The 27,130-nt window shown below is 36.6% G+C and overlaps 2 protein-coding genes and 1 pseudogene across 5 annotated transcripts; 1 reads left to right on the plus strand and 2 right to left on the minus strand.

Moving 5' to 3' along the window:
* Positions 1 to 666: 666 nt before the first annotated feature.
* LOC121988607 lies at positions 667 to 26,706 on the minus strand. Of its 4 annotated transcripts, XM_042542122.1 has the most exons (8): positions 26,237 to 26,704; positions 26,050 to 26,115; positions 25,294 to 25,355; positions 13,382 to 13,770; positions 11,231 to 11,340; positions 10,960 to 11,146; positions 1,203 to 1,266; positions 667 to 1,118 (listed from the first exon to the last, which is right to left on the minus strand). In XM_042542122.1, exons 4-8 carry the CDS (start codon positions 13,423 to 13,425, stop codon positions 1,092 to 1,094), a joined length of 432 nt encoding a protein of 143 aa, XP_042398056.1. In that variant the 5' UTR covers positions 13,426 to 13,770; positions 25,294 to 25,355; positions 26,050 to 26,115; positions 26,237 to 26,704; the 3' UTR covers positions 667 to 1,091. The 4 variants fall into 4 exon arrangements, with proteins under 4 accessions (XP_042398056.1, XP_042398057.1, XP_042398059.1 ...); XM_042542123.1 differs by lacking the exon at positions 1,203 to 1,266 and having other exon boundaries at positions 667 to 1,065; positions 26,237 to 26,702; XM_042542125.1 differs by lacking the exon at positions 1,203 to 1,266 and having other exon boundaries at positions 26,237 to 26,702.
* On the plus strand, positions 15,349 to 18,037 carry LOC121991314 (annotated as a pseudogene).
* On the minus strand, positions 21,388 to 23,852 carry LOC121991315 (probable histidine kinase 2). Its single transcript, XM_042545327.1, has 5 exons — positions 23,693 to 23,852; positions 23,538 to 23,599; positions 21,811 to 22,932; positions 21,518 to 21,721; positions 21,388 to 21,399 (listed from the first exon to the last, which is right to left on the minus strand). The coding sequence occupies exons 1-5, from the start codon at positions 23,850 to 23,852 to the stop codon at positions 21,388 to 21,390; spliced, it is 1,560 nt and encodes a 519-aa protein (XP_042401261.1).
* Positions 26,707 to 27,130: the final 424 nt, after the last annotated feature.

Consider the following 27,130-nt stretch of genomic DNA (forward strand, 5'->3'; position numbering starts at 1 on the left):
TAGGCGTAGATGATTCTGGATGCATGGTCTTCCAAGCCTAAGTAATTTCTTCCCCAAGTTCTAAAGAACAAAGCAGTGTGGCTTTTATTCACCTCGTGTGCCTGTCTTTTTATGCCTATTCTAACTTTATCTTCTTTGTATATTAAACCCGTTTCCACCTCACAATGCCCTTCTATTAGACTCTGCCACCAGATCACAGTCCTCAACACTCATCATTTACTTTCATACAGATGCAACGCCACGAGACTTTCCTGCCCATGGGATCTTCCTCTCCAAAGATATCTTCCCATGTCTTGGGCCTCCCACATCCTGTATCTTACGATCAACGCGACTCGCGGTTCAGCCGTGAACTGCTACTATTTTATCAGTGGTCTCCAGATTCATGTCAGCCTACTTCATCCAATGGAAACTACTGCTGGCTCCAGAGAAAACAAAACTTTTGGCCTCTGTTCCCTCCTCTAGTATATATCACCTACAACCAATATTATGAGCCTTGACTTTATAAAGACCAATTCCTACATAACCTTTTCGAGTTCCATATTTTGCTGCCCCACCTGCAGAGATTCCACACTTTCAGATCCAGCACGGTTACTATACCAAAATAGCACGTCCTAGGCATGGTAAAGCTGTGTTAACCCAACTGTGCTTCCAGGTTTTGTCTCTTGGCTGGCTTTCAGAAGGTTATTCTACAGTGTTTACTTCCTCGAGCTAGATCCAAAGAAGGGAATGCCCCATCTTTACTTTCTCCAAGCATCTAGTTCTCCTCTCCTCTAAAACGTATTTTCTACTGCAAAATGCAACTGAGACATCTCTGTTTTTCTCAATCATCTTATGGACCTCCTGTGCTGTCCTTGGAGCAGGTGAAGATTTGAACAATGCCTACTCTCTACTTTTATTAACTGAATTTGTTCACTTTATAGAAGAACTAATATCTGAAAGCTGAGATCAGATTAACGCGTGGTAAAGCCCACTAAAAATATCTGTGATGAGAGAACTTACAGCTTCTCTTTCCACATTGCTTGAATTCTTTGAACTTCTAATTGCCAAATGCAATATACCAAGAAGCTGCAAATACATATCCACATTAAACATCATGTGTGCTTGAGTATACAGATCTCCTGTTAAAGACAATGCCTTAAAATCAATGGAAAATGGGAAATCGAAAATAAACAATTTATACAATCATATTTTCCATTAATTACCGAGTCCAAGCAGTATCTCCTGCTTAACATTGCTGGCTGAACTACTAGTATAACTGGGGAACATCTGAATTACAAGCTTATAGACATCAAGCATGGATTTTATATAAGACGATGCCAAATTTCCATGCAATAATTTTTCTCAGTGAAACTAGTCATGTCAGTAAAAGATTTCATGAATATCTATTACATTTTTCATAGCATGAAAGAGTATTCCGTTTTTCTACTTAAATTGGATTGGATTCGGTTCTTATGTTCAGCCATTATTTGCTAAAAAACTATAAGCCATTTGTTTGGACATACAAACTACGACCTTGGGACAATGAGAACTAACAACTGTCTGTAAACAGATTATTGCTGCCAGAGCAACTTCTTTACTCCCATTTATTATGCTACTCTACAGGAGTCCGTATAACTTTAACTCATTGAAGAGATCAAGAAAGTTTGGATCCGAAGAAAAGGGAAAAATGAGCATAACATCCTTGTTATTCATCCCAAAACCAATACAATTGTTTCATCCCATTGCTTTGGGGCTCTATTACGAAACTCAGTTTATCAGCTCATGGAAACAGTTTTCATGCTTCCTAAAGGCAACTAAAATTATAAAATGCATATTCATCACAGTTTATACCTATGGTGAATGAGCATATGAATAGCTTTTCCTACTTGAGTTCCTAGATCTTTCCCTTGTCACTCTTCCCTCAATGAACTTGATGCCTATGGGAAGCATTGTTAACATACCGAAAGATGAAGCAGGTTAAATTTTTGCACATCTACACCGTCCAAAATGGGAAACACATAATTCAAGAGGCATTCCTCCCACATATGTCTGGAAATCTTCTGACCGTGACTGCCTAAAGTCTGGAACAAAGTTCTAATTGCTGAATTCCTTAACGGTAAAAGATCAGCAATATTTTAATTTTTAATTAAATTCAAATGTAATAGGGAAAGATAATTGAGAAATAATAATTATGTTTGAATTTGGACCTTTAAGATGATAAAAACCTGTGTTTGGTCTATGAAAATTTTCAGAATTTTCAATTTTTGTTCTCAATTTATAGGAAACAGTTTTCAGAAAAGAAATAAAAAATGAAAACTGTTTTAGTGAAACACAAAATCGAAAATGAAAATTCTGAGAACTTCAACCAAACTAATTCAGTTCCTACGAGCACTGCTAGATAGTTATTGATGGCTGCTGGCTTGTGGCTTCCAAAGGCATGCACAGTTAGATGCTTAATTTAATTGTTTTATAACTTCCAGTATAGTATGCTCATAGTGTAAAACAAAATGTAAGCTAAAATGCAAACTCAAATCAAGTAAAAAGCAGAAAAGGTAATTGAAAGCACCTGAAAAATGTGATTTACATGATTCTACCACGTGAAATAAAATACATGGTAAAAAAAATACTACTTACACTTGAAAGATCAACATCACGTCACACATTACCAGCTAGTCTAACATCGTTGTTGTACCATTGATCATGTGATATTGTTGAACATTTTCGTCTTCCTTACCTTAAATTCAGATTTATGGAACCATACCTAGTGAAAACCAATATCAAAATTTTGAATTGTTGTGAAGTTTCGGCCTTTAACTAGAACGATATTGCTTTGATATCATGTAGACACTAAGATGTAATAAATTACCAAAATGTCTCCTCTTGCTTCATCTCTGTCATCCTTCAACCTCCAATTCACTACTGGCACCATGCATTGGAACATCGGTACGATGCCGAAACAATATCCTTTCATCCAAAAATTAAAACTTCGGCATTGTTCAAGATTTTGAACCTCGCTCCGATATATGGTGCTAGTGACGAATTGGGGGTGGAAGGAAATGAAGAAAAATAAGAAGATACGACAACTACAAACTAAAGTTTGAGCTTTGTGTTCCTTTTGAAATGAAATAGTTTTGACATTGTCAAGGTATAAAAATAGCAACATTATCTTAACTCATCTTGACCTATATTGTAGCATACCAAGGGGTGATGAAAGCTGGCATGATACTTTGGCATGATTGACAATAAAATAGAGACATTATCTATGTTGAGTAATATTGCGTTTTAGTAATTTTTCAGAACAATACATTTTGATTGCTTTGGCTTGTACAATGCAAGATTCCAAACCATAGTGAAAGGTCCATTCTTCTTCTGTATTAGTGCAGAATTTCCTTCCTGTCTACGTGAATTTGGGGAAAGAATTGGCCTTCGGGTTAATAGGTTGAAATCATGCACCTACTTGGCTAGAGTTGAGGATAGGGTCTGCATGAGGTTGTTGTCCATCATGGGCTTTCAAGAGGGATCTATACCGTTTAAATATCTTGGGGTTCCCCTTGCAACTAAGCGGCTTCGGATTTCGGACTATAACCCTCTCCTTAACTCCTTAGTCCAGCATGTTAATGGTTGGCCGAGACACACTCTATCTTATACAGGCAAGGCACAGCTTATTTCCTCAGTGCTTCAAAGGGTGGAATGTTTCTAGATGTTATTAGTCCCCGTGGTTGTTTTGATGTGATAAACCAAGTTGGTTAGGTCCTGCTTTGTGTTTTATCCCTGTGTCTGAGTGTGCAGGAGCTTAGGAGCGCAGGAAGTCGAGTGAAAAACGCAGCTAGCGAGAAGGCCGGCGCGGGAAGGGAGCTGACGGGTTCGGTGCGTCCGAAGGACGAGAGAGCTGCGGAAGAGTACACCGGTGGGCGAGAAAAACATGCGCGGCGTTCGAGGGACGTTTAGCCGGGTCGGAACGCTGCTCGAGGAGAAGGCCGGAAATTGAGTTCGGGTGAGCCTTATTTCGGTTGGCCGGAATGACCCAAGCGAACGGAGCGTCGGAAGCCAAAACGAAGAAGCTGAAATTTTGTACTGCCCATAGAGGTGCCTTCATGGTGCTTGAAGGCGCCTCCAAGCAGGCAACAGAGGCGCCTTCATGGCTCATTGAAGGCGCCTTGATCTGGTCAAAAATGACCGTTTGCGCTGCAGATAAAGTTTTATCCACTCACTCGATAGAGGCGCCTTGGACCTCAGTTGAAAGCGCCTTGGACCTCCGAGATAGAATTTTCAGAGGCTATTTAAAGGTCCCTGGAGCTAGGAATTATTCATCAACTCAAGCAATCAACTGTGTAGTTATTTCTAGCAATAGTTCTAAGCTTTCAAAGTGTAAAAGGCTTTTTCGCCTTCAGAGAAGGAGATCTTTCAGTGCGCTTTTCTTACTGCCTTGGATTAACAACCTTCTTGGTTGTAACAAAGTAAATAGTTGAGTCTCTTTTCGTTTCTGTTAATTTATTTGTTATTATTTACTATTGCACTATTTGAGTTGAAAGCACAAGGAGGATATAGTTTTTATTTTTTTCAGGCAATTCACCCCCCTCTTGCCGGCCTCCGCTACATCTACAGATGCCCATCTTACCAGTGCCTAGACCATATCTATAACATTTGCAAATCTTTCATATGGACATCTAAGCACCCTCCGGTATCATGGGCTGGTATGTGTAAACCGAAGGAGAAAGGAGGCTTGGGATTCAGGGAGTTAATGAGTTGGAACTTAGCTCTGCTAGCTAAGGTACTTTGGTGGATTGAGGTAAAAGCAGACGCTCTTTGGATCAAATGGGTTCACCACATGTATATGAGGCATGCAGATGTGTTGTCCTGGGAAGTATCCCCTTCAGATTCACCCTTGATTAAGAGGTTACTCCTAATACGGGACCGAATTCTTTCGGATGTGGGCTCGGCATTTGCTGCTAGACAAAGACGGGCAGGATGGTTCGCACAGGGCAGTGGAGTGGCATGAGCATATGATTTCTTTAAACATCCAATCCTAAGAAGGTATGGGCACAAACGGTGTGGAAAACTTACTTGCAGCCTAGTCATGCTACCACTTGTTGGACGTTGGCCTTGGGACGCTTCGCACTAAAGACGGATAGGAGTACTGGGAGGATAAGCAGTGTGCATTTTGTCGACAGATTTTGGAGATACAGGAGCATTTGGTTTTTTGAGTGTCCCCCTATTCCTGAGTTATGGAGGAGGATCAGAGACTGGCTCTACACTTTCAGACAAGCTCTAAGAGTATTTGGGAGATGTTACCATAGGAATAGGGTATTACGAAGGCCCGGTACTTAGCATTGTCTTCATTGATACTATCTTTGAGAGCGGGCAATTAAGTGTTAAAACGATATTCAGGAGTATGTGTATACATGTATAGGTCTTTAGAAGTGTATTTTGATCTAATGTTGCATCAGTCATAAGTGTTGGGGTTGCAAGGTTACAAACATAGTCCCATATTAAAAACATATGGGAAAGATCATGGGTTTATAAGATAAAGATATCTTCATTAGTATAAAGCCTTTTGGGTAGAACCCAAGAGTAAAAGCATGAGGACTTTGGCTCAAAGTGGACAATATCATGCCACTGTGGAGATATCTAGATTCTTTTGGTCTTAATAATTGGTATCAGAGATAGGTCGTTTTTCACCGGACTAACCGCCGAAAGAAGCACGAGTCAAAGTCATGATCCAAGATCGAACCGTGGGTGAAACCTTGAACAAAGTAGGGGAGACCCTGAGCAAGTCAAGAGTGAACCGATACTCGAGGAGAGGCCCTGAGCAGGTCAAGAGTGACCCAATACTCAAGGGAAGACCCTGAGTAGGTCAAGAGTGACCCGATACTTAAGGGGGGGATCCTGTGGTCCTTTGTTTGGGGGGAGCGGTTGTTGGGGTTGAAGGTTGTAAACATAGTCCCACATTGAAAACACATGGGAAAGATCATGGGTTTATAAGAGAAAGATATTTCCATTGATATGAGGTCTTTACCGAGAAAGATATTTCCATTGATATGAGGTCTTTTGGGTAAAGCCCAAGAGTAAAACCATGAGGGTTAAGCCCAAAGTGGACAATATCATACCATTGTGGAGATATCTAGATTCTTTTGGTCCTAGCAATAAGTAGCCACTATAGACCATTTTCTGTATTCTTGAACTATGATATGATATTTGTTCTTATCAAAAAAAAAGTCCATAATTCCAAAATAATGTATTTTAATCAATCTAGACAATTAGATTAAAAACCACGGTGAAAACCCCATTCTTTGTATTAGTGTAGAATTCCAAAACAATATATTTTAGTGTATGTAGGCAATTAGCAAGTTACTAGCTTTCAATTCTATATTAACAATTGTGGATGGAGTGAATTCAGAGTAGGGCACCAACATATAAACAGACAGATTTCTGGTTTTGTGGTGTGAATACTAGAATATGACGACCTGTATAATTGAAAAGAGGCAAGCAACAATAATTAGAAGAATTCTGGTTTAACAGACCAATACACCCAAGGGTTGAAATTCCGTTTCGTGCCGGGCGGCACGAACGAAATTCACCTTTCTGCCTAGGGAGAGAAACCGGCACCGCAAGCGCAGCCGTTTTGAGCGTCAAGCGTGCGCTTCCTGAGTTGTCGCCGGTAGCTTCTGGTGTCGCCAGAAGCGTTGCGGGACGCTTTTGGCGGCACTGGAAGCGTCCCGCGAAGCTTCTAGCGCCACCGGAGACATCGCAAGACGCCTCCGGAGCCGCTGGAGGCAATGCAGGCGCGGGGCGACGCGGGGGTGGAGGCAATGCTAAGGTTAATAATGAGATTTAATTATTTAAACAATTCCTAAGTATGATATTTTAAAGAGGCTTTCATAAACTCCTAATTAAATTATCCCAAAAAAATATATTTAAAATTTTAAAAATAATAATAAATTTTATTAATTAATATTCTGAAATTATTTTTACTTTTTAACTTTTATTTAAAAAATTTAATTTTTTGTTTAAAAATCTAAAAAAGTTAAAAAAACTCTAAATTTTTTTTAAAAAATTGTAAAAAAATTATTTTAAAAAAAACAAATTTATATTCTGATATTTTTAAAATTATTTTGTATTTTTTCTATTTTAATATTTAATTGTTATTCTAATATATTGTTTACTATTTTAAATATATATTATTTAAATTAATAATTAAATAAATAAATAAATAGTTAATTTATATAATTATTATATATAACATAACATCTTTGTATTAATTTATATAATTATGATTATTTAATCTGAGCATTAAATAACTATAGAGTTGACTTAAAGAAAATGTTACAAGAACTAATGCTTCCATTTGATTCACATCACTTATTAGAAAGGTAATATATTATGATGTATCAATTTTAATTCGATTTTTTAATAAATCAATTTTCTTTAAAGAAAACTATATTTAATTATTTTCTCAAACAATATTAAGTTGTTCAATAACGGAGAACTTATATAAAATCAATATACAACTTATTTTTAAATTATACACAATAAACATATTTATCTAATAATTAATATATATAAATAAAAAAATGTCGAAACCGTATCGGCACAGCATGATACGATACCGAAACCGTATCGTTCCGGTCTGGGACCGAAACTTCAGCACGGGTCAAGATTTTAAACCTTGAATACACCATTCTAACCTGCTAGCTCTACACGAGAGGATTCACCAGAACTCCATCCACTCAATTTAGGATAGTTTTGTGTAAAGATTGTGCAGAGATGGTAATTTTTATGTGGCTTCAGCCTATGATCATTTTGATCAGTTTGGGTATGCACTTTTGATGTTGAAACAATAATCTGGAAGTCTACTACTCCTCTAAAAGATATTAATGTGGCTAGTCCTCCTTGATAGAGTAAACACAAAAGCTAGGCTGTCAAAGAAGGGTATTCTTATAGAGGACATAAACTAACGTTTTTACTTAAATGGGGTTCGCCAGATTCCGGAGTTAGCTCAGCACCTATTTTTAGAATGTAGAAAAGTTGTAGAAGGATGTGTTTTTGTTAAAAAAAAAGCTCAAAGTCAATGTGGAAGTCCCTTTACCATCCAATCCTGATGCGATTGGAACCACAAGATATCCAAACATATGGCATAAACTGATAATACCCTGATCCAAGGATGGATCTATGGTTCTGTAGATGTGGGAAAACTTCTAGAAATCAGCTGCTTGGCAGAAATGACAAAAACTTTGGCTGAACTTCCAAAGATTTAGAATCTCAAAGCGGAGGCAATGGCAGGTGAGTGTTATACAGTTATTGGGAGGGAGAGATTCAGAGAGTTGGCTAAGCTAAGGTCCCAGATGTGCTTTCTATTCAATCCTCCATTTTCTTTTTTACTGATAGCCTCATTACGCTGTCGTCTTTAGATTTGATAAGGAAGCATGGTTGCCATATTGGAAGTTCCAAAAAATTAAGTATCCGCATGCTGGATCACTGGGATCGGTGGAACAATAATAGGTAAAACAATTCAAAGAAAGAAAAAAATGAAAACAATAAAATAACAATATAAATGAACCAAATAAGAAAACACATCAAAATATATATATAAACAATCAAACTTATATTTGATTAAAAAATCTAAAAATGATCAATAATCTTATAGCATTAATAAATTAAATCCTTTGAAACTAAATTAAAACTCATTAATCAAATTATATTGATACATAAATTTATTATATAATTTAAATCTGATTTAATTAAATTATGTAGCTTATATTAAATTAAACTAAATCAAAAAACTTACAAAAATATTAATTTAATTTCATTAGAGAATTTTGAATTAAACTAAAACTAAATCAACTAAGCTTACAATAAATATAATTATAATTACAATAAATATTAATTAAATTAGAATGGCATAAATAACTAATGGACAACAAATAATTAATTACTATACAAATATTATTAATCATAATTAACTACTATGTAAATAAAATAAATACAAGTACCTATTAGATATCAATGTGTTAAAGTTAATAGTCATACCAGGAAAAAGTTTTGTGCTCCTTAGCAAAAAAGTGTCGCACCTCATGGTGGCAAAAGGACAATTCGCTCACCTCCAGTGCCTCCGCAAGTCTGTCCTCAGGCCAACACGGAAGAGAAGTGTCGCACCTCGCACATGCAACATGTTGCATGCATAAACATCATATGCACTCCTGAGTCAAAACACATTATCACAATCTCCTTGTCCTTGGCACTCCAGCAGCTTTCCACAAAATTGTCTTCACTGTTGGTGGGAGATTCCCAAATGGGTCAACATGATTGCTTAATTACCTCTATTTTTCACCTAATTTTGTCTAATTTTCTCACTATGTCATTGCTTTCTACTAGAATTTCATCAAATTGAGATTGATGTTTCAACATTAAAGAATTTCTAGAACTTGTCCAAGAATCGGCACTAATCAGATCGACCAACATCAATATCTATCCAACTCAGTCAATCCATTTTGGGATCGACCAAGATTGCCAAACATTTTAACATTCAAGGCAAGGAATTGAATAGAGTATGTGTTTGCACGATGCATGGCCTAGTTCTATCAATTATAAAATCTTCCTTAGTGTACCTTCCAACCCATTTTTATCTTTTTAGTGGGAAACAAAAAAATGACTTACAGTGATCTTAGATTAACTACTTTTATAGTTGCTAACATAATGAAATCGTAGCGAAGCATGCACTTACAGAATTAATGAAAACTTATATCCAACTCTGTTATGGACTATTGTCAACCATATATCATTTTGCTAATAAAAAATTCATCAATATTTTACTGTAATTTTAGAAACCACAGTGCTTCATGACCATGTTCTATATGAACAAGTGTTGTGGTTCACGTAATTTACCTTTTACCTTTCATCAAAAAAAAAGTGTTGTGGTTCATGTGATTTTAGTGAGTAGATTATTTATTTACTAAGTTTTTAAGGGATAGGTTATTCATGTCCAAGATTGTAAATCCCTCACCAACTTCCGTACACCTAATTATTGCTGCTTTTCTTTGCCCTCTTTATCTAGCCTCTGTGCCTCCACCTCCTGCAGAAGCTAACAACATCAATCAAAATATCATCTTGTTGACCTTCACCATTGAGACTAAATCATCTACGAGGACAGAGAGTCCTTTCTTGCCTCCCATGGCACATGATAAAACAAGCATGTGTGTCTCCCTTTGCCATGACATCAAATATACTCGAACCCAAGCATGCTTAGAGATGTCAACAAGTTGTATCTTGTTGGGCCTAGCATGGGCCTGATGGGCTCATTTAATTTCATGTTAAGCCCGACTTAATATAAGAAGCAATCAGACATGTTAAACACTGTCTGTTAATCCATATACCATTGCCGAACCTGAGTTTGGGTTTGTGCACCTCAAGCTCATGGCATTCCAAGCCCATGAGCTGATTTATTTAAAAATAATAACAATAAGCATCTTTAAAATTTCTAAAAAAAAGACAAATAATCAGGAAAAAAATATTACTAAGAGGATTGGACAAGGCTCGACCACCACAGACTATGTCAGGCCAAGCATCGCTCAGTTTGGGCCCAAGCCCCAGGGTGGCTACCTCTGTGTCAGGCCTGGACCAGCAGGTATGCCTAGCCGGGCGTGGCAAGGCCCAAGTCAACCTGGGCAGTGCCATGCTAGGTCGTGCCACGAGTATGGCCGTGCCCCTGGCCACACTGCCCAATTTACACCTCTAAGCGTGCCAAGAGAAAGCTACAAATGTTGTGTACATATTCACTAAAAGTAAACTGATATATACTGTAAATGTAAATCAACTTCATATAAACCATTTGCAGTTTACAGAAAGCTCAAATTTGATTAGTAGCACTGAACAACATGTATGGATTGTACTGGACAGTGCACAGATCAACCGGTGAAGGTAGTTTTCTACGAACAAATAATCCAGAAAGTATAAGTAAACTCATTTGTAGGGAAAGCAATATACCTCAGGCCACTCATCTGCTGCAAGATTCCAAGAATGGTGAAAACTGAAAAGAGCAAGCTTTTATAATCAATCAACTTTTTCATAGGAACTGGTTCATTAGCTTCAGTAGTATGAATGTCTTGAACATCCTCACAAATTCCATAATAATTATTCTGCTCCGCAATTGAAGTAATATCAGAAGTCTCCCCTGTCAGATATTCGCTAAGTTAAGGCATTGTCATGTAAATGCAAGAGGCACTATAATCATGAGCTTCATGGACAAGATTCTAACCCAATCCTTTGCCAATGAAGTCTGTTGCACTCCACAATAGACCAATTGCTGGCAAACTTATATTTATCTCCTTATTCTGAGCACTGTATGCGCCAGTGACTTCTATGCAGCTGGATTAATACCAGAAAATATATTGAATAAAGATGTATCTCAGATATCATATATAGGTAATAAAAAAAAATCAGAATCTTCTTCTTTGGGAATTGAATATCTGATGGATCAGAAAAAAACAAACACGTTGCTATGGAGGAAATACTGAAAATGGTAGCATTGACTAATTGATATGAGAATGACTATCAAATGCTCCATATTTGTAAAAGATAGATATGAATAGCTGCACTTAATCAATTATGAAGCAAAAGAACATCAACAACAGCAACCTGTGAGTCTCAATTAGTTGGGTTAGATTATTAAGAAAATAAAAAGGTAACTTCCAATTTATTCCTTCTATATATTCCAGGAAGAAAATCTGAAAATTTTAGAAGCTTTATTTCCTTTTCAGCTATGGTTAATGATGGCCACATTGTGAACCATTCAACCATCATTAGGAATTTTGAGCCACACAGAGGGATCCATAGGCAGACAACCTAATTTTAGGTAGCACGAGCAAAAGAATCTATAATACCAAATGGACAAGCCCCAACAATTTTGACCTGGCTCCAAAAGCTGAGACACAACTTATCCAGTTTTTCTCTGGCTTTCTATGTTAGGTTTGGATGTTTTTTGAAGCGCACCCCACCTCCTGATTTCTCATTCAGTCAATAGTGAAAAAAAATTCAAGCTGAAAGTTCTCTTCACTCTCAATTTTTACAAATATCATCAATGCAAGGCTAGCTTTTATATCTCAGTCTTTGTCGCTTGAAGTTAGTGGTGCATGCTAATCAGATCACATGTCAAGCCTAAAATGGTGTAGTCCTGACTCTAGACTAAGACAAGGGAAAAATGGAGGGAGACTGCCTGACCAGTGATGCCATTGGGGAGCAACAAGGTTTAGTGTGCAAGCTCAAGGTATGAAGGGCGAGTAAGTAGTCTTCTTCAGTAAAGAACCTTAATTCATGAAGGCAATAAACAAGAATAGTTAGGCCTCATTCCTTGTTATCCTCTTCATCTTCCTCCCCAATCCCACACTCGTTGTCAACCAGCACAATTCTGCGGCCGGGGGGTCGCGCAACGCCCCTCGGTTGCCGAGGGGGTCATGCGAACCCTCCACTACAGCAGCGGGATCGCGAGACGCCTCTCGGCTGTTGCGAGGCCTCGTGTTGGGTCGTGTCAACGCCGGTCGCCGGGCGAAATGTTTCGCTAGTTTCCACCGATTCGACATGGTATTTTAATCCACATCCTCAAATGCTACCAACCCCACCTAGTGGGATAAGACTTAGTTATTGTTGTTGTTCCTCAAATGCTATAGTTTGATGCAGGCAACATTAGGTCATATATGCGGGTAACTCCGACTAAGGGTAATCTGTGTAAGAACCACAAAATTTAGCAGTCTGTCAGATAGGATGCATAGTTGTAAGGTGTTCATGAGTGGATTAAGCCAGGCTTATGTGGAAAACTTCACCGAAATTGAAATATTCAGGTAATGTTTTCCTCGAGACCTAACCCCATGTACAAGCAAAGTTGTGGAACAGAAATACACCAACATGTATGGGTTAGCAGAATTTTTTACTGAAATGTTTTCCACTAGGTCAGAGAGAAGAAACGGATCCCAACAGAGACCTAAATTCCAATATGAGAAAATGAGCTCAGCCTAAGAGTTGAAAATTCAAAAGAATCTGAAATATTCCGGTAACGTTTTCCTCCAGGCCTAAACCCAGCTATAAGCAAAGTTGTGAAACAGAAATCCACCAATATGAATGGATTAGAAGGAGTTTTACTATAGTACCATGGTTTCTAATAGGTCAGAGAGAAGAAACAGATCCTAACAGAGACCTAAATTTCAATTTGATAGGAAAACAAGCGCAGCCTGAGAGTTGAAAAAAAAAAAAAAGAATTTTTGAACTCGTTCAGTTTGATTTTTCCATCAGCATACTTTGATTAGCACCGCATAATTAGGCCAGCCTGACATATAAGGTCCTATCTGAAAAGTCATAAATTATTGCATATAACTAAGCATGACACATTGTTAAAAAGAAGTAACAAAACATGTACCTCAGTTTCTGTTGTAAGCAAAGAAGAATACATCTTAATAACATTTGCAACTGCTCTTAAAACCAATCAGCGAAACATAGGCTACCCAGCTTCACCTTCAAGCTTGGATTGAGTAATCATGTAAAATAAGTCAAAGATCATATTAATGTCCACAATAGTCAGTTGAAGCCCAAGTACCTACCTCAACGTTTGTTCGTAGCAATGTCATAAGAAGTGAATATATTTGGTGGCATAAGACCTGGTATGTCAAGTGCATATAAAGACTGGAAAACCAAAAAAAGGCATAAAGACTGTAATTTCACACAGGATAGAACCTGTTCATAAGGTACCAAGTTTTGAAACATTGCTACATAGTGGGACAAAATGAACCCGAGATAGACAACACAAACCTGGAATAAGTACAAAAGGATGTGACAGCAGAGCACATAGTTTATCATGTAAATGAGTTCATCAAGTGACTGATACCCACTAAACTCTCTATCTGACATACGAAAAAAATCCCATGGAAAATGGGGGGAAAAAAGTGACATAAATGAATGAGCAGTTAAAAACAAACTTAAAAAGAAACTTATTTTACCATTTACAACCTCCCATGTGGCACACCAAGACCCAAGAACCTTTTTTCCCTCATACCAAGTAGATTCACTGCATTCTGATGCTCACTATGCACCCAAACAGGTGATCTATCATATTAGGAACCTATCTTTCTCTATTTATCTTTTACCCTACTCTATTTCTAGCCAAGCATAAACTTGCATTAAAGTTTCCTGTCAAAAGAACACCACTTCTCCAATTGTCATTACCCTATATTTCAACATCATAACCAAAGACGAGCCCTTCAGTACGTAGTAATTTTACTTTACTAGTAAAGAGATTCTGAAATTCAATTGTTTATATGCTTGTGGGGGAAAAAAACTTTATTTGGCTTGCTCCCTCCTTTGCTTCCAACCTCCAACTAGAATTTTCAACTCATGATCAAAGACACCATAAAAAGATCGGATGGATAACTATTTTCTGTGTTACACACTTTTTGTTGTTTAAAGAATCAGTTGAGACACACAGAGGATGCTAAGATCCTGAGTAAAAAATATATAATTCATTATAAAGATATATTTAAGCAGATGTTGTTGTTGGGAGTTTCCATGTTTGTGTTAGTATTTCTCATTATTCAAGAGACTAAAGGAGATTGTAATAGAGAAGAAATCATCACAGTTGTGTCACTCATTAAGGACCATGAGAACCAATTGCTTCAAATAGACACCATGATGCGTGGGATAGCACAGACCCTTGGGAGAAGAACTTGTCTTTTCTCTTCACCACACAAAGCAAGGTAATATAATATAACAATCTGCTTAGATTTTGTTTTATCTCCCAATTTAAATTTAACAAAATTTGATATGCAGATAGTCCCACAACATTACATGGCAAATATGATGCAGAAATTTCTTATGTAGAGCCTCAAGGGAAAGTTTTCTCATATTATGGTCAAGGAAATGAAACTTATGTATTGTTCTCAAATGATTATGATTATTTATGGTGCACCCATGCATTGAATGGTATTGGAAAATTCTCTGATGAGGTTACATGTTCACCACCAAGGCATTTGAATGATTCCTTGTTCCACAATGCATCATATGTCGAGATAGGTTTGCAAAGCATTCATATGCTATTCTTCAACACACCACTTGGAAATTCCACAAATGGAGTTTTGTCGGTGGGAGTACCTCTAGAAAGTCTCAAGGATTCAATCTCAAGCATCAACATTCATGGTGGGCACTTGCATTTGGCAACCCGAGGAGGAGAAGTAATTGCACCAGATGGACCTCCTCATACTCATTTTGTTTAAATATAGATGATGATATAATAGAAGATAGAGCTCAATGGCGTAAAAGGATTCATACAGCCGACCCCACCTAGTGGAAAAAGGCTTGGTTGTTGTTGTTGACAGTGGAGTATCCGTTCCTGCAATGGATGAGGATGATATGAATGTTGTAGAGAAGTATGATGACTTACCTTGCCATGGAAATATCTCTGTTTGGCCATCGCATATTAAGTGTTTGAAGATTCAAGGTAGGAGGTATCAGTTTGGTTGTTTTCTCCTAGATGCATATGGAATAGAACTGGTGATTAGTTTAATACTTAAGAGTATCTTTCTTCATACTGCATTTCAAACTAGGATGAAAGAATTGATCTTGTTCTGACTTGAACAATGTTTGGTAGTTTACTAGGTATACGTAGCAGCTTTCCCCTGTGAAGGAGTTGTATCATTGTTGAAAAAGACAAGACTATTGTTGTGATTCTAGTATTACTCATCATTCTAGGCATGGTTCTTGGAAGTTATGTGCTGCTACATCTACTTCATAGGTCACAGTTACAGGAAGGACTGCTACAAGCTAAACTTATCAAGCTTAAAGGAGCAATTCAACAAGCAGAGAGAAAAAATATGAACAAGAGTTTGACATTTGCTAACACTAGCCACGACATGCGTACATCTCTTGCAGGCATTACTGGATTGGTGGAAATTTGCCTTGCTGATGCACCTCGAGTTTTCGAGCTACATTCAAATATGCAACAAATTAATACTTGTGTAACAAAACTTCTTGGTGAGTAGTAGTATTAACCATTAGAAACTTTAAAGCATAGATGTTCATTTCCTAATACTGGTTTTGTTTTACATAACCTTTGTGTGACATGATGGTTGCAGGGATACAAAACTCTGTCCTTGACATAAGCAAAATTGAAGCAGGAAAAATGCAACCAGAAGAAGTTGAGTTTGATATATGTCAAGTCCTTAAAGAATCAACTGATATCTTTCACATTTTGGGACTCAGTAAGGGTTTAGAGGTCATATAGGATCCTTGTGATTTTTCAATTTTTACATCTACCATTGTGAGAGGCGACTGTCAAAGGCTTAAACAAATAATTGATAACCTATTGAACAATGCAGTGAAGTTTACATCTGAAGGGCATGTTGTTCTGCGTACATGGGCTAGAAAACCAAGCTTCAAAAAAATTGAAGTTTCTTCCAGAAAAGGTTATAATTTAAGAAATGTGTTGAATTCTTTAGTAGGATGGCTTTCCAAAGATAGCTTGGGTGACAATTATGTCGGGAATCTAATTGAAAGTGATCCCAATCATATTGAGATAATCATAGAGATGGATGATACAGGTGTAGGAATCCCAAGGAGAAAAGAACTTCTATTTTTGAAAACTATGTTCAAGTTAAAGAGTCAATGAATGGAGGACATGAAGGCACTGGCTTAGGACTTGGCATAGTCCAATCCTTTGTAAGGACACTTGGAACCTTTCTTTATATTTTAGTGGTAATATCATTTACCTTTATGTGGTGGTTAATTTTTTTAATCAATAGGTGCGTCTTTTGGGTGGTGAGATCAAAATCATGGATAAAACTCCTACTGAAAAAGGAACTTGTTTCAAATTCAACATTCTTCTGAAATCATGCAAACCAAGTGATGCAAATGTGGATGATGAATCAAGAGCTGAAAGGTCGAGTTCATTGCCAACCAACTCAATCATCATTAAGGATTCTGCAAATTCTCAGATTGTGCAATCTAATATTTCAAGTATGGGATTCAGAAAAGGTTTAGCAAGTGATAGCATTCATGCCATACTTTTTGTTCAAGGTGATGAAAATACACGAATAATGCAAAGATGGATGGAAATCTCAGGAGTAGAAGTGTGGGTGATTGATCATTGGAGGCTTATTTATTCCATCACAGAGAAAATTAAGAATAGACTTGGTTGTTTAGGGAGATCTAAGTCAAGGTCACTTGCAAGTTTGTTGACCACGGCAGCTGAATTCTCACACTCAAAAGATAAGTTTCTACCTCTCTCCGATATAGAGTTCAAGACTAGCTCAAAAGACTACACAAGTAGTTGTGTGTTAATTGTCATTGATTTCAGTCATGGGAATTTTCCAGAGATTGAATTAACTTTGAAGACATTGATAACTGACAATGAATCTCTCCACTTCAAGATTGTTTGGTTGGTTAACTCCAATGCTCCTACTAATGGATTAAGAAGATCTAAACACGTGTCATGCCACCTCATATTGCAAAAGTCAATCCATGGATCCCGCCGATATGCACTCTCGAGACTTATACAAGATTTTGGGAGAGAAAGTGAACATGATTTGCATAAAATGCCTAGTTATATGGAAAGTAACAAATTTGCATCAAATTCTTCATCTTTCCAATGTAGTAGCCATGAAGTGTTTTCATCAAGTCTAAATTTGGAGCATAAGCCGTTAAACGGCATGAACATATTCCTTGCGGAGGATGTACCTATACTGCAGCAAGTGGCTACAAAATGCTTTGGATTTAATTCGAGATGCTTTAAGGAAATTAGATTCCACGCATGAAGGTAATGCAAGTAATGATTCAAAGGGCTTTCCTTATGATGCTATTCTTATGGATTGTGAGGTAAAAAACATAAAAGCGACGTTGTTTAAGATGTCTTAAAATTCTAACTAATCCTAGTCTAATTTTTTCCTTTACATTTGTACCATAGATGTCATTTATGAATGGTTATGAAGCAACAAGGCTTATTCGCGAAGAAGAAAGAAAATATGACCTCCGAATTCCAATTATTACTCTTACTGCCCATGCTTCACCTGAGGAATGGATTTCCATTTGACAAAGTCATTACAAGCCAATCAATTACTTCATGCCATCAACACTGTTATAAAGGTAGCATATAACTAAATTTACACATCAGTATTACATCTATAAAATTTTTCATCCAAATTCTGATTTTGCTTGATGAAAATACTCTAAACTTCATGATTTAACTGAAATCTAATAGCAGGAATCAATCTGATAAGTTTAGAGAAAGACTGGAAGTAAAATACTTGTAATTTCATTGGAGAAAGCATCTATTCAGGCATCCTTTGCGTCATTTCTAAAGTGCCCTTTTTTGATCCATGAAGAGGTTTTTATCCTTTTCCCTGGTCATAAATAAGAAGGGCGAGATAAGTTGATTTATCTTGTCTACTTGGAAGAAAATAGAGAGTTTTATTGACATGGCATAATTTTCGCTTTGAACTTTGCATTACCTTTCCTGATTTTGGTCAAATTCTGTCAAATGCAGAAATATCTTTAGCCTTGAGAAAAGAAGAATGTGTAAAATTGTCATCTTTATGAAACAATTGCATTGAAAATTTTTGATGCAATTTGACATTCATGTCGCAGAGCTCATGAGCTTTTGCAAAGGTGGAGAAACCTGATTATGCATCTGAACTCCATGATTTCTAGATGTGTGCCTAAACACAATGACTGCAATTTGTATTATCGTATAGTAAGTTTCATGATCTATGTAGACCTATTCCCTAAAGATTTATCTTCTCTACAGCTTATGGATTCTTGAAATGTCCATCTATGGTGGAAAAATTGCTGTGTATAATGACTGCGAAAAAAAACCCAAAAAAACAACTTATTCTGGCCTCACTATTTTTGTTTTTACATGTTTTTTTTTAATTACCAAAATCACTTTCAAAAGTTTCTCCACAGGTTAATGTCTGATGGTTTTGTTGCAAAAGCAATAGTTGAGAGTCGTTCTATGTTTTCACCTGCTTTTGTTTCTGTGTTGATTTTGACTTATTTATTGTTCGAATGAGAGTCACTAGAATAGGGAACAAAAAAACGTATTGGTATCTTGGAGCTTTTAGTGATAGTATCTGTTCCAGTTCTAGAACTGCTGCTTGTTGACGATAAACATCTCAACGATGCAAATTAAATCATTTCTAAAAGCTATAACGTCTCTGAAAATTTACGTTTATAATCTATCTGACAAATTGGAGAGATACTTTCACTTTAATCGTGTATGATTGATACCGGTTTTGTTTTATGAGTTCAACCCTGATCTTTTTTTATCTAGGACAATTACAGCGGACAGCAAGATCTTCATCGATTATTCCAATGTCCTGCAATTGTTTTGACGAGCTATACCATTTCTTAAAGTTGGTTTGTAATCTTTCTGACAAACTGAGAATAATTCTTTCTTTTGAAGCGGCAGTCAAGAGAATAACCAAGTGTTTGCTCAAACTATTTGCTTGCGGCTATCGATAAACCTCTTTTAAAATGATATATCTTAAACAAAAATTCACATTTAGAAGATCTCTAATCACGAACAAAGCATGCTGAAATCATGATACTAAAAAAAATCAGGCATTTAGGGACGAATTTTTAAAAAAAAAATCGTTGCAAAATAATTTTGCAACGAAATTTGCGACGAAAAAATATTCATTGCAAATCAGTCGTCCCTAAATTTAGCGACGAAAAACTGAAAATTTGTTGCAGATTTGCAACGAATCTGATTTGTTGCAGATTTGCAATGAATTTAGAATTTTTCTTAGATTTGCAACAAAATTCTGAATTCGTTGCCATTTGTAACGAATATTAAAATTCGTTGCCAATTGCGACGAATTTAGTTTTCGTTGCAAATTAGGACAAATTTTGATTTCGTTACAGATTGCAACGAATTTAGAATTTCGTTGCAAAAAATAGATTTTCGGTTGCCAAGAGAAGTTTTTCGTCGCTAAATTTAGGGATGACTGATTTGCAATGAATATTTTTTCGTCGCAAATTTCGTTGCAAAATAATTTTGCAACGAATTTTTTAAAAAAATTCGTCCCTAAATGCCTGATATTTTGTAGTATCATGATTTCAGCACGCTTTGTTCGTGATTAGAGATATTCTAAATGTGAACTTTTGTTTAAGATATATCATTTTAAAAAAGGTTTATCGATAGCTGCAAGCAAATAGTTTGAGCAAACACTTGGTTATTCTCATGACTGTCGCTTCAAAAGAAAGAATTATTCTCAGTTTGTCAAAAAGATTACAAACCAACTTTAAGAAATGGTATAGCTCGTCAAAACAATTGCAGGACGTTGGAATAATCGATGAAGATCCTGTTGTCCGCTGTAATTGTCCTAGATAAAAAAAGATCAGGGTTGAACTCATAAAACAAAATCGGTATCAATCATACACGATCAAAGTGAAAGTATCTCTCCAATTTGTCAGATAGATTATAAACGTAAATTTTCAGAGACGTTATAGCTTTTAGAAATGATTTAACTTGCATCATTGAGATGTTTATCGTCAACAAGCAGCAGTTCTAGAACTGGAACAGATACTATCAGCAAAAGCTCCAAGATGCCAATACGTTTTTTTTTCCCTATTCTAGTGACTCCCATTCGAACAAAAAATAAGTCAAAATCAACATAGAAACAAAAGCAGGTGAAAACATAGAAAGGCTCTCAACTATTACTTTTGCAACAAAACCACCAGACATTAACCTGCGGAAAAACTTTTGAAAGTGATCTTGGTAATTAAAAAAAAACATGTAAAAACAAGAATAGTGAGGCCAGAATAAGTTATTTTTTTTGGATTTTTTTCGCAGTCATTATACACAGCAATTTTTTCACCGTAGATAGACATTTCAAGAATCCATAAGCTGTAGAGAAGATAAATCTTTAATGAATAGGTCTACATAGATCATCAAACTTACTATATGATAATACAAATTGCAGTCATTGTGTTTAGGCACACATCTAGAAATCATGGAGTTCAGATGCATAATCAGGTTTCTCCACCTTTGCAAAAGCTCATGAGCTCTGCGACATGAATGTCAAATTGCATCAAAAATTTTCAATACAATTGTTTCATAAAGATGGCAATTTTACGCATTCTTCTTTTCTCAAGGCTAAAGATATTTCTGCATTTGACAGAATTTGACCAAAATCAGGAAAGGTAATGCAAAGTGCAAAGCGAAAACTATGTCATGTCAATAAAACTCTCTATTTTCTTCCAAGTAGACAAGATAAATCAACTTATCTCGCCCTTCTTATTTATGACCAGGGAAAAGGATAATAACATCTTCATGGATCAAAAAAGGGCACTTTAGAAATGACGCAAAGGATGCCTGAAGAGATGCTTTCTCCAATGAAATTACAAGTATCTTTTACTTCCAGTCTTTCTCTAAACTTGTCAGATTGATTCCTGCTATTAGATTTCAGTTAAATCATGAAGTTTAGAGCATTTTCATCAAGCAAAATCAGAATTTGGATGCAAAATTTTACAGATGTAATACTGATATGTAAATTTAATTATATGCTACCTTTATAACAGTGTTGATGACATGAAGTAATTGATTGGCTTGTAATGGCTTTGTCAAATGGAAATTCATTTCTGCTAGTGCTGTCTTTCTTTCTTCCTCAGGTGAAACATGGGCCGTAAGAGCAATAATTGGAATTCGGAGGCTATAATTTCTTTCTTCTTCGCGAATAAGCCTTGTTGCTTCATAACCATTCATAAATGGCATCTATGGTACAAATGTAAAGGAAAAAAATTAGACTAGGATTAGTTAGAATTTTAAGACATCTTAAACAACGTCGCTTTTATGATTTTCACCTCACAATCCATAAGAATAGCATCATAAGGAAAGCCCTTTGAATCATTACTTGCATTACCTTCATGCGTGGAATCTAATTTCCTTAAAGCATCTCGAATTAAATCCAAAGCATTCAACCCATTTTCACAAGAAGTAACACTCGCACCAAGGCGAGAAATTAATTTTGTAGCCACTTGCTGCAGTATAGGTACATCCTCCGCAAGGAATATGTTCATGCCGTTTAACGGCTTATGCTCCAAATTTAGACTTGATGAAAACACTTCATGGCTACTACATTGGAAAGATGAAGAATTTGATGCAAATTTGTTACTTTCCATATAACTAGGCATTTTATGCAAATCATGTTCACTTTCTCTCCCAAAATCTTGTATAAGTCTCGAGAGTGCATATCGGCGGGATCCATGGATTGACTTTTGCAATATGAGGTGGCATGACACGTGTTTAGATCTTCTTAATCCATTAGTAGGAGCATTGGAGTTAACCAACCAAACAATCTTGAAGTGGAGAGATTCATTGTCAGTTATCAATGTCTTCAAAGTTAATTCAATCTCTGGAAAATTCCCATGACTGAAATCAATGACAATTAACACACAACTACTTGTGTAGTCTTTTGAGCTAGTCTTGAACTCTATATCGGAGAGAGGTAGAAACTTATCTTTTGAGTGTGAGAATTCAGCTGCCGTGGTCAACAAACTTGCAAGTGACCTTGACTTAGATCTCCCTAAACAACCAAGTCTATTCTTAATTTTCTCTGTGATGGAATAAATAAGCCTCCAATGATCAATCACCCACACTTCTACTCCTGAGATTTCCATCCATCTTTGCATTATTCGTGTATTTTCATCACCTTGAACAAAAAGTATGGCATGAATGCTATCACTTGCTAAACCCTTTCTAAATCCCATACTTAAAATAGTAGATTGCACAATCTGAGAATTTGCAGAATCCTTAATGATGATTGTGTTGGTTGGCAATGAACTCGACCTTTCAGCTCTTGATTCATCATCCACATTTGCATCACTTGGTTTGCATGATTTCAGAAGAATGTTGAATCTGAAACAAATTCCTTTTTCAGTAGAAGTTTTATCCATGATTTTGATCTCACCACCCAAAAGACGCACCTGTTGATTAAAAAAATTAACCACCACATAAAGGTAAATGATATTACCACTAAAATATAAAGAAAAGTTCCAAGTGTCCTTACAAAGGATTGGACTATGCCAAGTCATAAGCCAGTGCCTTCATGTCCTCCATTCATTGACTCTTTAACTTGAACATAGTTTTCAAAAATAGAAGTTCTTTTCTCCTTGGGGATTCCTACACCTGTATCATCCACCTCTATGATTATCTCAATGTGATTGGGATCACTTTCAATTAGATTCCCAACATAATTGTCCCCCAAGCTATCTTTGGAAAGTCATCCTACTAAAGGATTCAACACATTTCTTAAATTATAACCTTTTCTGGAAGAAACTTCAATTTTTTTGAAGCTTGGTTTTCTAGCCCATGCACGCAGAACAACATGCCCTTCAGATGTAAACTTCACTACATTGTTCAATAGGTTATCAATTATCTATTTAAGCCTTTGACAGTCGCCTCTCACAATGGTAGATGTAAAAATTGAAAAATCACAAGGATCCTATATGACCTCTAAACCCTTACTGAGTCCCAAAATGTGAAAGATATCAGTTGATTCTTCAAGGACTTAACATATATCAAACTCAACTTCTTCTGGTTGCATTTTTCCTGCTTCAATTTTGCTTATGTCAAGGACAGAGTTTAGTATCCCTGCAACCATCATGTCACACAAAGGTTATGTAAAACAAAACCAGTATTAGGAAATGAACATCTATGGTTCTAATGGTTAATACTACTACTCACCAAGAAATTTTGTTACACGAGTATTAATTTGTTGCATATTTGAATGTAGCTCGGAAACTCGAGGTGCATCAGCAAGGCAAATTCCCACCAATCCAATAATGCCTGCAAGAGATGTACGTATGTCGTGGCTAGTGCTAGCAAATGCCAAACTCTTGTTCATACTTTTTCTCTCTGCTTGTTGAATTGCTCCTTTAAGCTTGATAAGTTTAGCTTATAGCAGTCCTTCCTGTAACTGTGACCTATGAAGTAGATGTAGCAGCACATAACTTCCAAAAAAACCATGCCTAGAATGATGAGTAATACTAGAATCACAACAATAGTCCTCGTCTTTTTCAACAATGATACACCTCCTTCACAGGGAAAGCTGTTACGTATACCTAGTAAACAACCAAACATTGTTCAAGTCAGAACAAGATCAATTCTTTCATCCTAGTTTTGAAATGCAGTATGAAGAAAGATACTCTTAAATATTAAACTAATCACCAGTTCCATTCTATATGCATCTAGGAGAAAACAACCAAACTGATACCTCCTACCTTGAATCTTCAAACACTTAATATGCGATGGCCAAACAGAGATATTTCCATGGCAAGGTAAGTCATCATACTTCTCTACAACATTCATATCATCCTCATCCATTGCAAGAACGGATACTCCACTGTCAACAACAACAACAACCAAGCCTTTTCCCAGTAGGTGGGGTCGGCTGTATGAATCCTTTTACGTCATTGAGCTTTATCTCCTATTATATCATCATCTATATTTAAACAAAATGAGTATGAGGAGGTCCATCTGGTGCAATTACTTCTCCTCCTCGGGTAGCCAAATGCAAGTGCCCACCATGAATGTTGATGCTTGAGATTGAATCCTTGAGAGTTTCTAGAGGTACTCCCACCGACAAAACCTCATTTGTGGAATTTCCAAGTGGAGTGTTGAAGAATAGCATATGAATGCTTTGTAAACCTATCCCGACATATGATGCATTGTGGAACAAGGAATCATTCAAATGACTTGGTGGTGAACATGTAACCTCATCAGAGAATTTCCAATACCATTCAATCCCTGGGCGCACCATAAATAATCATAATCATTTGAGAACAATACATAAGTTTCATTTCCTTGACCATAATATGAGAAAACTTTCCCTTGAGGCTCTACATAAGAAATTTTTGCAACCCATTTCTGCATCATAATTGCCATGTAAAGTTGTGGGACTATCTACATATCAAATTTTGTTAAATTTAAATTGGGAGATAAAACAAAATCTAAGCAAATTGTTACATTATATTACCTTGCTTTGTGTGGTGAAGAGAAAAGACAAGTTCTTCTCCCAAGTAAGGGTCTGTGTTATCCCACGCATCATGGTGTCTATTTGAAGCAATTGGTTCTCATGGTCCTTAATGAGTGACACAACTGTGATGATTTCTTCTCTATTACAATCTCCTTTAGTCTCTTGAATAATGAGAAACACTAACACAAACATGGAAACTCCCAACAACAACAGCATCTGATTAAATATATCTTTATAATGAATTATATATTTTTTTATTTAATTTTGCCCATAATAAGATGACAAATACCATTAAAATTCAAAAACAAACCATTGGGCAAAGAGTCCTGTAGTTTTGACAAACAAGCTTGGGCATCTTCATTGTTCCAGCAGCTGTTGGCCAAAACAAAAAATGAACAAATATAGCCAATAGGCATGTTTAACTTATCAACTAATCAAATAAATTAATTTAACAGTTTACCTTATCTTAATTTGATTAATTAATAACTTAATTAATAAGTTAAACTAGGTTAATCTTAATTTTATTAATTAATAACTTAATTAATTGATTATCATTTGATTAATCAAATAATCTTGATTAATTATTATCTGATAGTCTTAATTAAACAGATTAAAACCCTAAACTAATTAACTAATTAACCAAAATAATGATTAACTAATCTGTGGCAGTCAGAGAAGCTGGAATGTGGCGGCGGTGGAAACAGGGGAGAAGGCGGCAAGTGCTGCGGCAGGTGGCCGGACACGCGATGTCATAAGTGCGGGAAGGAGAAGAAGAAGTGGCGTCGGCTGCTCGCTAGCAGAGGGCTGCGCCGGGTTGGACGCAAGGCGGAACAGCGCGCCGGGTTGGACGCGAGGCGGAACAGCGCTGTGAGCGCACTGGAAGGAAGGGAAGGGGAGGCGATGGGGAGTAGGGTTTAATTAAAACTTGGGTTTTAATTAATTAAAACCTATGTTTAGGGCTCAATCAACTCCTACCTGATAATCTAAACAGACTGACCTAACGAAATTATCCCTAAAAATATTATGTAAAATCTGTTTTAAATTTTACAAATTCCTAAATCCTTACCTCAAAACAAAAACTTTGTTGACGACAAAACTCAATTCGGAGTTTTCGTTGTCTTCCCCCAAATTGCTGCACAACACAAGAAGAACAAAGAGATTAGGAACAACTATGGACGAAGGAAACGAAAAGGAAACATATTGCTCTTTGAAGGTCCGTTTCTGCTCCCAAGGGCCTCGATTCCTCCACTCACAAGAGATGATGCTGCTGAAGGGGTCACTGCTCCGGATCGGCGTCGCTCGCACAGGAGAGGAGGGGCGAGAGCGGCGCCCTCAGGAAGATGACGCACTCGGCGGGCTTGGGGCTTCCGACTTCCCCGGTGTCTTTCCATGTCTGACGATGGCGGCGAGGGTTTCCCAAATCGACAACGAAAGCAGGAGGAAGAAAAGCACATTATGGCCATGACCAGCTAAAGATCACTGCCATCTCACGAATTGGATTCGAACCGGACTTGCCCTTCTTCCTTCAAGAAATCACCCACTTATTCCTGATTCAACCTTCTTAGATCTTCGGGCATCTAAACTCTTGATTTAGTGGGGATGCTTTTTTATTCGTCGAAACCCTTGCGATAAGGTAGCCGAAGTGCTTCCCACGTGTGACGTTCCCCAAAAGCGAAAGGGGAAGGGAACAGACCAACCTTAGTAGAAGTGGGCAGCTGCTCGGTAATTCATTGTACGTTGTAAAGATTTAATGGTGGCAAAACCATGATCGAATTAATTGTTTCTATTTTTTAAAAAGGAAGGGAGAGACTACTCATTTTTTCTTAATAATAAAATAAAATAATCGAATTAAATCATGATAAAATTTAAAAGAAATCATTAATTTTCTGTTTGACGGCGAATTTATGTGAGTTGGAATAAATAGTGATATTAGAATACAAATAATTATTAGGGACATTTTGCATTCTGCCTGATGAATTTATGTGAGTGTATAATATAAAAAATACCCATTTGACTATTTAAGTAATTAGAGGTGTTTTTTTATATATGTTTTTCGTTGCTTAAAAGCTTTTTCTCAATTTCATTTGGTTTGATTTCGTTTGTTTGGATTATTAACAAATTACAAATGCGCTAAGAAGGAAGTCCTC

Source organism: Zingiber officinale, chromosome 6B (genome assembly GCF_018446385.1).
Source record: "Zingiber officinale cultivar Zhangliang chromosome 6B, Zo_v1.1, whole genome shotgun sequence".
NCBI lineage: Eukaryota > Viridiplantae > Streptophyta > Magnoliopsida > Zingiberales > Zingiberaceae > Zingiber > Zingiber officinale.